We start from the raw sequence: 15,960 nt of genomic DNA, 5'->3' as shown, positions 1-15,960 counted from the left end.
CAGTTCCTAGAGAAATGCCTGCAAGACCCCTTTTGTCTGGATGCAACTTCTTCCAACAGAAGCACTTAAACGAATAGAGGTATTACTTTGGCACCAGCCAAATCATTCACTACAAAGTATTGAAATGTTGTATGAATAGTAAGAAACTTCAAATATACAGACAACTCAACCAGCAGCCAGCCTGCAGGTAATCCATGTTCATTTTCAAAAGCTGGTATGCAAGAATGAACGTTTTGACTATATTTCGTTAACATTCAAGCAAATGACAAGCATATCAATCTTAAAATAATGGCTTTCTTTAATCTTTAAAAAAAGGCTTTCTGCCTCTCCATTTTCAATTCATGTACAATTAATTCACACTAATATTTTAAATTATTGATTGTATTGCTCAGTTTATTTCCCCCTCCACTCCAAATGGTTCCTCTGGAACACGGTCTCTGGATGAGGCTACTATTCAAGCTTGGATATTAAGAACAAACACAATTTTATTCGTAAAGAGCCATTCCCAATTTGAGTGTGAGTATATCTCAATACTTTGTGAAATGCGGTCATTATTCTGTATACAGGCTGATACAGGAATAACAACATCCTTTGCTGTTTGATTGAATCAGGGAAGTGTTGACAGATGCTTAATATCACATTTAATGTATCACCATTGAAGACACCATAGACACTTCCACATTGAGCAAAATATGAACTGCAATCTTAAGGAATTTTAGTGCGTTCAAATTTTCAAATAATGCTGAAAAAAGGATTTCAAAATCTAAACAATTTGTCATGCCACAACTTTCGGTACAAGGAACACTGTTAAATATTAGTCCTTTCCTTTAATCTACATAGTAACTATAACTTTGATATCAAGGCTTGTTGTCTACTCCAAACTTTTCTTTCTCAGACCTCACCAAACTATAAAGATGATAATTCTTCAAGGCCTAATTCCATGTGACGGTCTATAGGAGAACAATGTGGGGAAATGACTTCCTCCTCTCTCACATGACCAGTCCTGAGGAGTAGGGGGGTGAAACATTCCTCCTCACCTCCCCACTGCTATTGCTTTCATCTTAGTAGACACCTGACTTTACGATAGCCCAAAGAGTCAAGTCTACACCATCCAGGGAAGGCCTTGCGGCACAACTCACAGGAAACAGTCCACTTTTCACACAACAGATGACTTACATGATAAACAGAACCTCGTTAAAAACAGTTCTCCACAAGTGATAGCATGAACAGAGAACAACATCTTCTGATAAAAGCAAGACTATTTTTGCAAGAAAAGGCCTTCAGTGGACAACAGTTGAAGAAACACAAGTCACGTGGGTAAAAACCAAAGCTTACAGTAGGTTTGATTGGCAAGAGAAGCGTCATATTCAATCACCTCCATTCTGATCAGGAGTAGTAGTATCAATGCATGGAGAAAATCATCCTAAAAATATGCCTATGAGATAATCCAGGGTGTCAATCCAATAGAAACAAGGATCTCTTCAATGATTTACATCATTTCTAGGAGATGGCTCATATCATTGCAACACTATACAAATGAGATCATGGGCAGAATTGTACAGAGAATTCAATGATAACAACTAAATAAAAATAATGAAACACAAGTCAATGCAAAACCACTTGAGCCAATTCATAAAACCAGCCAGGTTTTGTCTTCTGAGAATCCACTTGGAAAATGATGGGTAAAATATAGAAAGCCAACATTTTAGCTCTTGAGTGAATCTACTAAAACCTTTACAGTTGCATACAGAGAGTGATGATTTACCTCTTTGTCTAAGCACCAGACCAAACCCAAATTCACCAAAATAATAGCATTTACATTTGATTGTACTCTGTTTTAGGGACTTTCTCAGCTGTCTATCACCATGAAATCTACGGGGCAAATGTATTCAAGCAGTACAAACCATGCTCAGCTAACAGCCGGTGTCAAACATTTATACAGTAATCAGGAAACATTTTAACAAACAGCATTGTCATGAAAATGTTAACTTAGTAAGGATGCTTGTCTCTTGCATTGTAGACAGTTGGTCAAGACAACATATTGTCTTTTCAAGAATGGAAAAGGTCAATTCAATGTATGAGTTTAAAACAACAGGATTCAGTTTAAAAAAAAGTTAATGAAATGTTATTGGCCAGCAAATGATGAGGTTCTTTACAACACTTCCCTGGAGACTTGGGTTAGAGGAGAAAAACAAATCAATCAGCAACATAAAGCAAGGTAGAGAGGACGTTCCAGAACTTGCAGTTGGCTGTGCCATAAAGGATAGCATTAAGGTCCAAATGTGTATGTTACTGGCATACAAAAGGTGTTCACGTTGCTTTCTGCAAGTGTATTTCAAGGGTATGGGTAGATAAAACTGATCAAGCCATAGTACGTTATTTGTGACCACTGAGGGGTAGTAAACAATGTCTGTGCAAAATCCTTATTTGGCCCATGACACAATCTATGACAAAATCTTTGTGCTAATTGAACAGATCCCAGAGGGTTCAGAGACTGGACAAGGATCAGAGAGTATCAACTTGTAATGAGGAACCAGTGTCAGTGTCAGTGTTCAGATGCTCTTGACATATTCTCTTTGATGACAGAATACAGGCTAAGACTGTTAAAATGTTAGCATAAACCAAAATATTGAAGGTGTTTCAAAATCTCTCTCAGTGGTCTCAGTAACAAGAAGTAAAATTACCAAAACCTTGGGATAGGCTTCAACTGAAGCAAAACCTTCAGGGAATGAAGACTGGTCTCAATAGTTTTCTCAGTTTGATTAGTTTAATTATTCTGTGAATAAATGCTTTTATAACAAATGTATACAGTGACCTTTAACAAGGTTTGTGTAAAGATTTGTAGCTCAGGTGCTGGTTGCAGTTGTGGGAATGTTCGCCAAGCTGGGAATTTGGTTTGCTGATGTTTCGTCCACTTTCTAGATGACATCCTCAGTGTCATGGAGCCTCCTGTGAAGTACTACTATACTAGGTTGGTTGGAATGTATGTAGTTACATTCCTGTTGCTCATTGCAGTGGTCAGGATATTAGGTCTAGGTCAATGCGTTTATTGATGGAGTCGATGGATGAGTGCCACACTTCTAGGTATTCTCTGGCGGTCCTCTGTTCAGCTTATCCTATTATTGCATTGTCCCAGTTGAATTGATGGTCCTTGTTGTCTGTATGTATAGATACTAGAGATTGCTGGTCATGACGTTTAGTGGCTAGTTGATGTTCATGAATCCGGCTGGCTAGTTGTCTGCCTGTTTGTCCTATATAGTGTTTCATGCAGTCTCTGCATGGAAGCTTGTTCACCACGCTTGACCTACATATAATGAGTATGGGGTCTTTTGTTCTGGTGAATTGTTGTCTGAACATGGCTGTCAGTTTATGCATTGTCATACATTCGAATGGTCAAAGGAGTCTGGCTGTCAGTTCTGAGACATGTTTACATCAAGTAAAATGGTTAGTGTGTTGAGTCACGGCATGTCCTCATCGTGGTGTTTGTCTGCCAGGTATCTATGGATACCTATGCTTGGTGAAGACTTTGTTGAGGGGTACTTCTTCACAGATCCAGGAGTGCTGCAGTGTGTTGTAACCCTTATGATCAGGGTCCTAATGCAGCTTCCCTTCTGTGTGTTTGGATAGTTGCTTGTATAATGCAGGATCTGGTCCACAAGTGTGACTTTTCTCTATACTTTTGTGGTGCATTCCCCATTCTGGGTTCTTTCTACTATCACATTGAGGATTGGGAGTTGGTTGTTAATTTCCTCCTCTCTCTTGTAACTTTGATCCCTGAGAGCATAGTGTTGATAATCCGGTGTGTGCTCTTGATCTCTGTTCTTTTAATTATTACAAAAGTGTCATCTACGTATCCGATCCAAAAGTTTGAGTTGGATTTGAGAGAGGGCTGTTTGTTCCAGTCTTAGAGGACGTGTGACCCCACACCACAGTTACTCAATAGAATAAACAACACACTATGGAACCGGCACAAAAACGGACTGATAACCAAGACAGGAGAAAGTGAGGTCTGCAGATGCTGGAGATCAGAGCTGAAAATGTGTTGCTGGAAAAGCGCAGCAGGTCAGGCAGCATCCAAGGAACAGGAGATTCGACGTTTCGGGCATAAGCCCTTCTTCAGGAATGCAGGAGATTCGACGTTTCGGGCATAAGCCCTTCTTTAGGAATCTGAAGAAGGGTTTATGCCCGAAACGTCAAATCTCCTGTTCCTTGGATGCTGCCTGACCTGCTGCGCTTTTCCAGCAACACATTTTCAGCTCTGATAACCAAGACAGACCTACAAAAAATGAAACCAGAAGGCACCAACTCCCCACAATTTTATGGACTACCTAAGGTACACAAACCAGACATACCACTCAGACCCACAGTGGCACTTCCAGGAACTCCATCTCATAAATTGGCAGAAGAACGTCAACAAAGACTCAAACATCTATCAGCAGATCCATACAACCATCACAGGAATTTCTAGACAATATCAGGAACGTAAACACAGACAAAAATGAAGTGAGTCTCATTTGTTGTAACAGCACTGTTTACCTTAATTGACAGAACCTTAGCAAAGAGTTCATAGATAACCTGCTGGACAAACAAAACAGATGATGCAATGAGATTCTGGATCAGTGGTGCTGGAAGGGCACAGCAGCTCAGGCAGCATCCAAGGTGCAGCGAAATCGACGATTCCATAAGACCATAAGACATAGGAGTGGAAGTAAGGCCATTCGGCCCATCGAGTCCACTCCGTCATTCAATCATGGCTGATGGGCATTTCAACTCCACTTACCAGCATTCTCCCCGTAGCCCTTAATTCCTCGAGACAACAAGAATCTATCAATCTCGGCCTTGAAGACATTTAGTGTCCCGGCCTCCACTGCACTCTGTGGCAATGAATTCCACAGGCCCACCACTCTCTGGCTGAAGAAATGTCTCCGCATTTCTGTTCTGAATTGACCCCCTCTAATTCTAAGGCTGTGTCCACGGGTCCTAGTCTCCTCGCCTAACAGAAACAATTTCCTAGCGTCCACCCTTTCCAAGCCATGTATTATCTTGTACGTCTCTATTAAGTCTCCCCTCAATCTTCTAAACTCCAACGAATACAATCCCAGGATCCTCAGCCGTTCCTCATTTGTTAGACCTGCCATTCCAGGGATCATCTGTGTGAATCTCCGCTGGACACGTTCCAGTGCCAGTATGTCCTTCCTGAGGTGTGGGGACCAAAACTGGACACAGTACTCCAAATGGGGCCTAACCAGAGCTTTATAAAGTCTCAATAGCACATCTCTGTTTTTATATTCCAACCCTCTTGAGATAAGAGACAACATTGCATTCGCTTTCTTAGTCACGGACTCAACCTGCATGTTTACCTTTAGAGAATTCTCGACTAGCACTCCTAGATCCCTTTGTACTTTGGCTTTACTAATTTTCTCACCATTTAGAAAGTAGTCTATGCTTTTATTCTTTTTGCCAAAGTGCAAGACCTCGCATTTGCTCACGTTAAATTCCATCAGCCATTTCCTGGACCACTCTCCCAACCTGTCCAGATCCTTCTGTAGCCTCCCCACTTCCTCAGTACTACCTGCCTGTCCACCTAACTTCGTATCATCGGCAAACTTCGCTAGAATGCCCCAGTCCCCTCATCCAAATCATTAATATATAATGCGAATAGCTGTGGCCCCAACACTGAACCCTGTGGGACACCGCTCGTCACCGGCTGCCATTCTGAAAAAGAACCTTTTATCCCAACTCTCTGCCTTCTGTTAAACAGCCAATCCTCAATCCATCCCAGCAGCTCACCTCGAACACCATGGGCCCTCACCTTGCTCAGCAGCCTCCCGTGTGGCACATTATCAAAGGCCTTTTGAAAGTCTAGATAGACCACATCCACTGGGTTTCCCTGGTCTAACCTACTTGTTACCTCTTCAAAAAATTCCAACAGGTTTGTCAGGCATGACCTCCCCTTACTAAAACCATTTTGACTTGTTCTAATCAGACTCTGCTCTTCCACGAATTTAGAAACCTCATCCTTAATGATGGATTCTAGAATTTTACCAACAACTGAGGTTAAGCTGATTGGCCTATAATTTTCCATCTTTTGTCTTGATCCTTTCTTGAACAAGGGGGTTACAACAGCCATCTTCCAATCATCCGGGACCTTTCCTGACTCCAGTGACTCTTGAAAGATCTCAACCAATGCCTCCCCTATTTCCTCAGCCACCTCTCTCAGAACTCTAGGGTGTATCCCATCGGGGCCAGGAGATTTATCAATTTTAAGACTTTTTAACTTTTCTAGCACTATCTCTTTTGTAACGGCAACCATACTCAACTCAGCCCCGTGAGTCCCTTTAATTTTTGGGATATTACTCATGTCTTCCACTGTGAAAACTGACTCAAAGTACTTGTTAAGTTCTCCTGCTATTTCCTTATCTCCCATCACTAGGCTTCCTGCATCAGTTTGAAGTGGCCCAATGTCTACTTTTGCCTGTCGTTTGTTTCTTATGTACTGAAAGAAACTTTTACTATCATTGCTAATATTACTGGCTAGCCTACCTTCATATTTGATCTTCTCATTTCATATTTCTCTCTTTGTTACCCTCTGTTTGTTTTTGTATCCTTCCCAATCTTCTGATTTCCCACTGTTCTTGGCCACTTTATAGGATCTCTCTTTTTCTTTAATACATTTCCTGACTTCCTTTGTCAGCCATGGTTGTCTAATCCCTCCCCGGATAATCTTTCTTTTCTTGGGGATGAACCTCTGTACAGTGTCCTCAATTATACCAACAAACTCCTGCCATTTTTGCTCTACTGTCTTCCCAGTTAGCCTCTGCTTCCAGTCTATTTTTGTCAGTTTCTCTCTCATGCCCTCATAATTACCTTTATTTAACTGTAACACCATTACATCCGATTTTGCCTTCTCTCTTTCAAACTCCAGACTGAACTCTACCATATTATGATCGCTACTTCCTAAGGGTTCCCTTACTTTAAGATCTTTTATAGAGTCTGGTTCATTGCAAAGCACTAGGTCCAGAATAGTCCAGAATTTGGGCAAAAGCCCTTCATCAGGAATCTTGTAGAGAGAGGAGGAAAACTTCTTCAAGGCAGGCATCCTTGCAAGAGGATTCGCAGTAGGGTTAAAATCAACGAGATAAAAACAATGACTGCAGATGCTAGAAATCAGATTCAGGATTAGTGATGCTGGATGAGCACATCAATGAGAAACCAATCAAGGATGGCATTCTCAAACTACTGGGCCTGTGCTTGACAACACACTTCATATTCAACACCCAGATATATAAATAAATCAATGAGACACCTATGTGCTCACCCATCTCCGTGCACATAGCAGAAGCATTGATGGCAAAACTGGAACAAACTGCCCTCCCTCAAATCCTACCCAAACTTTGGATCACATGTGTTGACAACACTTTTGTAATAATTAAAAGAACAGAGATTGAGAGCACACACCGGATTATCAACACTCTGCTCACAGGAATCAAATTTACGAGAGAGGAGGAAATTAACAACCAACTTCCAATCTTCAATGTGATAGTAGAAAGAAAACAGAACAGGGAATCCACCACAAAGTGTAGAGAAAAGTAACACACATGGACCATTTCCTGAATTATAACAGCAACCACCCAAACATACATTAGAGAAGCTGCATTAGGACCCTATTCATAACGGCTACAACACACTACAGCACTCCGGATCTATGAAGAGAAGAACACCCTACAAGGTCTTTGCCAAGGATATCCCCACAACTTCATTCACTGATGCCTGGCAGACAAAGAAGGTGATGAGGACATGCCAAGACCTAATACACAAACCATTCTACCTTATATTAAAAACCATCTCAGAACTGACAACACAAACTGACAGCCGTGTTCAGACAAGAACTCACAAGAACAAAAGACCCAATACTCATCATGTACAGGTCAAATGTGGTGTACAAGATTCCATGCAGAGACTGCACAAAAACACTAAATCGGACAAACAGGAAGACAACTAGCAATCCACATTCATATACAACAACTAGCTACAAAATGCCATGACCAGCTATCCTTAGTATCTATACACACACAGACAAGGATCACAAATTTGACGGGGACAACATAACAATAACAGGGACAGCCAGAGGATTCCTAGGCATGGCACTCATCCATGGACTCCACCAATAAACACATTGACCTAGACCCAATATACCAACCACTCTAATGAACAACTGGAACCGGCAGCCGGAAGCAAAGGGCACAAAATCACGCAAATTCCAACCAACAGGTTACAGCACTTCACAGGAGACTCCACAGCACTGAGGATGTCACCTAGAAAGGGGACAAAACGTTTGCAATCCAAATTCCCAGTTTGGCGAACATTCCCACAACAACCGCGAGGTCTAACAAAGTAAAACATCCCAAGCTTTGACATGGAACCACTTAACAGGCAGAAGGAAATAAAGATGTTTGCATTAAGTGAGGTGGTGCAGGGGGAAGGGGAGCAAGGTGGGGGAGCAAGGCGGGGAGATCTCCAACTACAGACTAGTGATACTTATTCTGTAATGATGAAATTCATTATGGGTATGAGAAAGTTGGAAAGTTCAATATGGAGAAGCACTTTTCATTTGTAAAGGTACAAGACAATCACTAAGAAATGTAATAATCAGCACCAGAGAAATATCATTGTTCACAGTAGTGAGAATGTGGAACTCATTAGGACAAATAATGGTTGAGGCACCCAGCATAAATACAAGAAAAGAAATGCTAAATAGCACATGGGGCAGGAAGGAATTGAATAGCAGTGACAGTACAGAATTTGTACATTGGCCCCAACTTCACATGAATTCCCTTCTACCCTATTTTATCTCATCCTATCGGTATACCTTTCCATTCCTTTCTTGGTCATGGACTGACCAGGTTTACCCTCCAAATGGCAGCAAGGAATGGATGGCCAGAATGATATAGTTAATAAAATTTGAGTGGCAAAATGCTCACGTCGAGCGTAAACACCAGCACGGACAAGTTGGGCTAAAAGAACCTGTTTCATTGCTAACGTAATGCTATGTAACTCCAAGAAAGCAACTGTATACAAGATAGCTGATTACTCATTATATCTGACATACGAACAAATCAAGCAGGCTTCATATACCTTTGGATATTGTTTGACTGGAATCAACACTCTTTCAGCTAGTTTAATGTTTTTGTTGCTGATAACATCAAGGTATTGCTTCTCCTCTTCTTTTTTTGAGCTGTTGTTCTGGAACTGTTCAATTTCTGTAAAGAGATCAAAATATATCAAATTTAATGAAGCAATCTGTAAAGTAATTAAAATGTCAGTTCCATAAACAACTTGGAATCCTTCAGAGCTTGACCAATTCCACTTGTTCCTGCAGTTCACAATTTCAGAAGTGCATTTCCTATTTATTTTCCTTCAAACATTTACAGTAAATGGATCAAGGGCTATGGGGGGAGTTGGTCATTTTCATCAAATGTCACAGCACAGTGCTCTATAAAAACCCAATCCTTTCAGCTTGGTGCATATACTGGACAGTGGATTTCCCATTGGTGTAGTAACTGCACCTAGGATCTGGGTGATCAAATCATGAGAAAAAGCACAGAAGGAGGTCATTTAGCCCTTTGTATCTGTGCTGGCTCTCTCGAATAAAGCACCCCGTGTTGGTCGATTCCTTATAGCCCTGCAAACTCTCCCTTTTCGATAACTATCACAATTCTCCTCAGTCACAATCCAGTCCAGGTACATCCGTTCACAGAAAGAAATGAACTGTAAAAAATACTCTCAACACTTGTAAATGAATGTACTGGACCTCTAATGTGATGCATACTGGTCACATTGGATCAGTAAGTCTCAGATACAAAGTTAGGTTTTGGTCAAATCAAATGTGGCTGTCGGTTTATGGACTGTCATGAATCCCAGTGGTCAGAGAAGTCTGGCTGTTAGTTCCAAGTAATTTTTTATCTAAGGTAGTGTGGCTAGTATGTTAGGTACTCATTGCGACAGCCATGTTCAGATAACAACTCACCAGAACAAAAGACCCAATTATGTGCAAGACAAACATAGTTTACAATATTCCATGCAAACACTATATAGGACAAACAGGCAGATAACTAGCAATCTGTATCCATGAACACTAACTACCCACTAAACCCCACAACCAGCTATCCCTGGTAGCCATACACACAGATGACAAGGACCACAAATGTGACTTGGACAACACAACAATAATAGGAAAAGCTAAACAGAGGATAGCTAGAGAATTTCTAAAGGCATGGCACTCATTCATGGACTCAATCAATAAACACATTGACCTAGACCCAGTATATCAACCACTGCGATGAACAACTGGAATGGGCAACCAAAAACTTCAGAAAACATGGTACACCAGCGCTTTACAGGAGGCTCCAAAGCACTGAGGATGTGGGAGGGGACAAAATATCTGCAAATCAACTTCCCAGAGTGGCAAACATACCCACAACTATGGCAACCAGCACCTGAACCACAGGGGCAGAATGGTGGCTCAATGGTTAGCACTGCTGCCTCACAATACCAAGGATCCAGGTTGGATTCCAGGCTTGGGTGACTGTCTATGTAGAGTTTGCACATTCCCCCGTGTTTGCGTGGGTTTCCTCTGGGTGCTTCAGTTTCCTCCCACAGTCCAAAGATGTGCAGGTTAGATGAATTGGCCATAAGTGTTCAGGGATGTGTAGACTAGGTGCATTAGTCAAGGGAAATGTAAAGTAATAAGGTAGAGGAATGGGTCTGGGTTGGAGGGCCGGTGTGGACCTGTTGGGCCAAATGGTCTGTTTCCACACTGTAGGGATTCTAAAATCTTTATGCAAACCTTGAAATATTCATGTGCTTTTAAACAATTAACTGCAATGGATAAAATTTGACTAAATCTAAATTGAGAAAAAGCTAATTACTATTTTATCATCTGTAAGAGCAGTGATTGGATTCTACTTTATTCCATTCTGAGTGGGTACTAATTTGATAATGAAAGTGGGTGTAATTATACTGTAACTATTGACATGCTATTAAGAGAATAAATTACAAAATTAAGCAAAGAAATGCTGATAACCAGAAAGCAATTTATCATTTTCTTCAAAGTTGACCCTTTAGAGCCAGAGGTTTTCCAATCTTAATAAAGAACACAAACAATGTGCATAAATAAACAGACCAAAATGGAAATCAACATTACTAATTTGCAAATCAACGGTAAAGCGTGTACGTAATAATTAAGACTTTGATCTGGAACAGAATTACTCACTGCAATTTAAGTCACCAATGAATGACATAACATTTGAAATAATGAAATTGTAAGTGGTTTAGTAAGTGCAAGTGGTGGATGGAGAGTTGAAGCTGCATGAGGTATCGCAGGTAAGTTAGGCTGGCTGCTTGTTTGCATGGGCATGAGTGTCATGGAAGTCTACTCAATTTCAGGCAATGTGTACAATTGCACTGTAGTAAAAACAGCTTGAAGATTTTATCCAGAGAAATCAACCATCTACTCCATTTAACTCTAACACTTAGCTTGAGTACCTCTCTTTCTGAGGCAGCAGATGAAGATAGGCATGCAGGAGACTCAGAGCAGGAATCATCTTGCTGGACAGAGCAGCTATCAGTGTGTTGGAAAGGTATAAATGCAGTGGAGGGAGTACAGAAGCAATTTACTAGAATGGTTCTAGGTATGAGCCTAAGTTTGATTTATTGTTGTCACATGTACTGAGATACAATGAAAAGTGTTATTTTGTGTGCTGTACAGGCAGAATGTATCATATAAAGTGCATCAGAACAAAGTGCAGAATACAGTGCTACAGCTGCAGAGAGTGTAGAGAGAGAGGTCAGAATTAACACGAGAGGTCTGTTTCAAAAGTCTGATAACAGTGGAGACCCTGCTGTTCTTGAATCTGTACACGTAATCAAATATTTCTCTCCTCTAACTGATGAATGAGGATGGAAGTGAGCATAACTGGGGTGGGAGGGGGTCTTTGATGATGTTGGACCCTTTCCTGAGGTAGATATAGTCAGTGGATGGAAAGTTGGTTTGTATGATGAGAATATGTTCTCCTTGGTGAACAAGTGGCTGAGGTGGTTTCATGGGGGAAATTCAAAATCAGGAGTGGGCTGGACACTAAATATGGTGAAGCTGTTTCCACTTGTAAAAGAAAAAAAAGAACACGAGGGTTTAGATTTAAAGTGATGTGCAAAAGAAGGAAGAGTGAGTTGAGAAAAAAAATCTTTTCACACAGTAAATTGTTGGGATATGAAATACATTGTCTGGAAATGTGGTGGATACAAGTTCAGTTGGGGCATTCAAAAGGGCACTCAATGGTTATTTAATGGTGTGCAGATGTATGCAGTGGTGGGGGAAGGCAGGAGATTGGCACTAGTTAGGATAGGCAGACTGATACTAGAGCTAAAGCAGCCATGATGGGCCAAATAGCCATCTCCTACACTGTAATAATTCTGATTCAGAGACCTTATAGTAGCTGAGTCCACAAGGGATAACTACGTAAGTTTGAATCCAAGTAACGTTGTGTATGGATATAGCAGTATTAAGACAAAGGAATTCTAACCACTGCTCAGTTTTTCCAGACAGAAGTTACTTGTTAATCAATCTGCTGCTGTTATTTAGAATCACCTCTGGGACACAAAAATACATCTTATGTTTCTTTATTTTTCCTATTACCATCTCCTTTTGCCTTACACCATCAGCTTGAGCAAATTTCATCCACTCCTGCCTTCTACCATACCATAGTTGTTCCTTTTCATTTTTTTCTGCCTCTGTACTTGCTTGAAATCCGTGAAGTTCACTTGCCTTGTCACCCATGAAGTTCTGTATCCACTAAGCTCAGATTTCAGTATCACCATCCCCTCTTAAAAGTGGAGCCATTTAATGGAAATGCATGTTCCTACTTGCAAAATGCATTGCTCCACAGTTCCCAGCTCTAAACCCGATCTGCTAAATGTGTCTGATAATGTCCCAAGACATGCCACTCTTTCTACATTTCTACATAACCATCTAGTGAAGGTTACAGCAGTGCCAATAGTTTCTTTCAAATGCTATGGAGTTCATGTAAAAAAAACCCTGAGAAACAAAAGGTGAGAAACACCAAGCATTGCATATTAAATATTGTTAAGTAAAAGGGTTCAGACATAGCAAGCAAATTGCATAAAAGCTACACAAATACCCTTCGCACACAAAACCACAACCAACCTGACTTTCAGGCACAAACGTACATCGGTATTCCACTTCACCATGTCCTTTTGGAGCTGTCTGCAGTTTTTGTCACCATCCTTCTCTACCATCTCTTCACTGTTGCTCAATTAGGTGGGACTGACAACTGATAACCATCACCATTCTTATCTATCTCATCACAGCCAGGGTATCGTAAGCAATGGCCTCTTTTCTTGCCCTCGAACTGTTACCTCTGGTGTCCTGTAAGTACTATACCATTCCACATCTACAAGCAATATCATCTGAAAATGCATGACTTTGCATATGAAAGGTGGCAACACCCAGTTCTCCCTCAGCATCATCTCTCTCTATATAATATCTTGGTCATCATACTAAAGAATATTTCCAGAGCCTTCTGAGGAAAATACTAACTTTGTTTAGAAAACATCATAGTGTGACAATAAATCGATACTAGGTTGAAAAAGAGAGCACAATCTTGTGACATTGCATCAACTCCTACATTAGTGGATGGCACGGTGGCACAGTGGTTAGCACTGCTGTCTCACAGCACCTGAGACCTGGGTTCAGTTCCTGACTCAGGCGACTGACTGTGTGGAGTTTGCACGTTCTCCCCGTGTCTGCGTGGGTTTCCTCCGGTTGCTCCGGTTTCCTCCCACAGTCCAAAGATGTGTGGGTCAGGTGAATTGGCCATGCTAAATTGCCCGTAGTGTTAGGTAAGGGGTAAATGGGTGGGTTGCGCTTCGGCGGGTCGGTGTGGACTTGTTGGGTCGAAGGGCCTGTTTCCACTATTGTAAGTAATCTAATCTAATCTAAAAAAAATTGATCTAGACTCTCATTTGCATAACACCCTGTGCAGACTTAACCCTTTATGCCCTGAACTCCTCTTGCTAAATTAGCTGGCTGCTTAATTGATGTGGTCCTGGATGAGCAGGAATTCTCTTGAATTAAGTGCTGGATCTTGTCATAAATTCGATTCACTTGTGACCAGTTCCATCCCTCCCCCAACTCTCTGTGCCTATACAGACTGTTCCCAACATTGATGTTGTATCTGAAGCTCTGATGAATTTTCAATCGCATATCAGTGCCATCTCTAATATTGCTTATCTTGACTGTTATAACAGGCCCTAACTAAATGTCTGTCTCAGCGCATCAGCTCCTGAAATCCTCATTCAAGCCATTGTTATCACTAGACCAGGCTCCCATGTTGTGCTCTGCATAAACCTGAGATCATGCAAACTCTGCTGCCTGAGTCTTTGTTCATATCAGCATCTCTATGCTCGCTGACCAACACAGACACCAAGTTAAACAACACCTGAATGTTAAAAGTTGCATCCTTGGTTTCACATCTCTCCATTGTCTGGTTCCTTCCGAACTTTAATTTTCTCTGAACTTTTAGCCTTCTGCAATGTGGGTGCTCTTCCAACACCAAACTCTTGAGGATGGCTGCTTTTACCTATTTCGTATTCCAATTTTAACCATACCATTAGCTGCCTGGGCCCAAACTTTGGAATTTCCTTCTCCACCCATCTGACGTTTCTCTTTAGTTAAATGCTCTGTCAGTCATGGCCTTAGGCTCAACTGACATGATATCTGCCTATGCGGTTTGGTGGCAAAGTTTATTTTATAATAGTCCTGTGAGATGTCTTCTGCTGAAAATGTGTTGCTGGTCAAAGCACAGCAGGCCAGGCAGCATCTCAGGAATAGAGAATTCGACGTTTCGAGCATAAGCCCTTCATCAGGAATGAGAGAGAGTAGCCAAGCAGGCTAAGATAAAAGGTAGGGAGGGGCGATGGAGGTGGGATAGGTGGAAGAAGGTCAAGGTGAGGGTGATAGGCCGGAGTGGGGTGGGGGCGGAGAGGTCAGGAAGAAGATTGCAGGTTAGGAGGGCAGTGCTGAGTTGAGGGAACCGACTGAGACAAGGTGGGGGGAGGGGAAATGAGGAAACTGGAGAAATCTGAATTCATACCTTGTGGTTGGAGGGTTCCCAGGCGGAAGATGAGGCGCTCCTCCTCCAGCCGTCGTGTTGTTATGTTCTGCCGGTGGAGGAGTCCAAGGACCTGCATGTCCTCGGTGGAGTGGGAGGGAGAGTTAAAGTGTTGAGCCACGGGGTGGTTGGGTTGGTTGGTCCGGGCGTCCCTGAGGTGTTCTCTGAAGCGTTCCGCAAGTAAGCGGCCTGTCTCACCAATATAGAGGAGGCCACATCGGGTGCAACGGATGCAATAGATGATGTGTGTGGAGGTACAGGTGAACTTGTGGCGGATATGGAAGGATCCCTTGGGGCCTTGGAGGGAAGTGAGTGTGGAGGTGTGGGTGCAAGTTTTACATTTCCTGTGGTTGCAGGGGAAGGTGCCGGGGGTGGAGGTTGGGTTGGTGGGGGGTGTGGATCTGACGAGGGAGTCACGAAGGGAGTGGTCCTTGCGGAACGCTGATAGGGGAGGGGAGGGAAATATATCCTTGGTGGTGGGGTCCGTTTGGAGGTGGCGGAAATGACGGCGGATGATACGTTGTATGCGGAGGTTGGTGGGGTGGTAGGTGAGAACCAGTGGGGTTCTGTCTTGGTGGCGGTTGGAGGAGCGGGGCTCAAGGGCGGAGGAGCGGGAAGTGGAGGAGATGCGGTGGAGGGCATCGTCGATCACGTCTGGGGGGAATCTGCGGTCCTTGAAGAAGGAGGCCATCTGGGCTGTGCGGTGTTGGAACTGGTCCTCCTGGGAGCAGATGCGGCGGAGACGAAGGAATTGGGAATATGGGATGGCGTT

General features: G+C 42.3%; 1 protein-coding gene across 2 annotated transcripts in view; it reads right to left on the bottom strand.

The window, feature by feature from the left end:
- Nucleotides 1-15,960, bottom strand: part of LOC132807012 (KH domain-containing, RNA-binding, signal transduction-associated protein 2-like) — a 556,391-nt gene that overhangs the window by 339,252 nt on the left and 201,179 nt on the right. For both annotated transcript variants that reach the window (XM_060821296.1, XM_060821305.1), the window contains exon 2: nucleotides 9,136-9,260. In XM_060821296.1, coding sequence (XP_060677279.1) covers nucleotides 9,136-9,260 — 125 coding nt within the window. The remainder of the gene's footprint in view (nucleotides 1-9,135; nucleotides 9,261-15,960) is intronic.

Source organism: Hemiscyllium ocellatum, chromosome 3 (genome assembly GCF_020745735.1).
Source record: "Hemiscyllium ocellatum isolate sHemOce1 chromosome 3, sHemOce1.pat.X.cur, whole genome shotgun sequence".
Taxonomy (NCBI): Eukaryota; Metazoa; Chordata; class Chondrichthyes; order Orectolobiformes; family Hemiscylliidae; genus Hemiscyllium; species Hemiscyllium ocellatum.
Note: the sequence above shows the minus strand (reverse complement) of the source record. Positions and strands in the feature narration are given on the sequence as shown.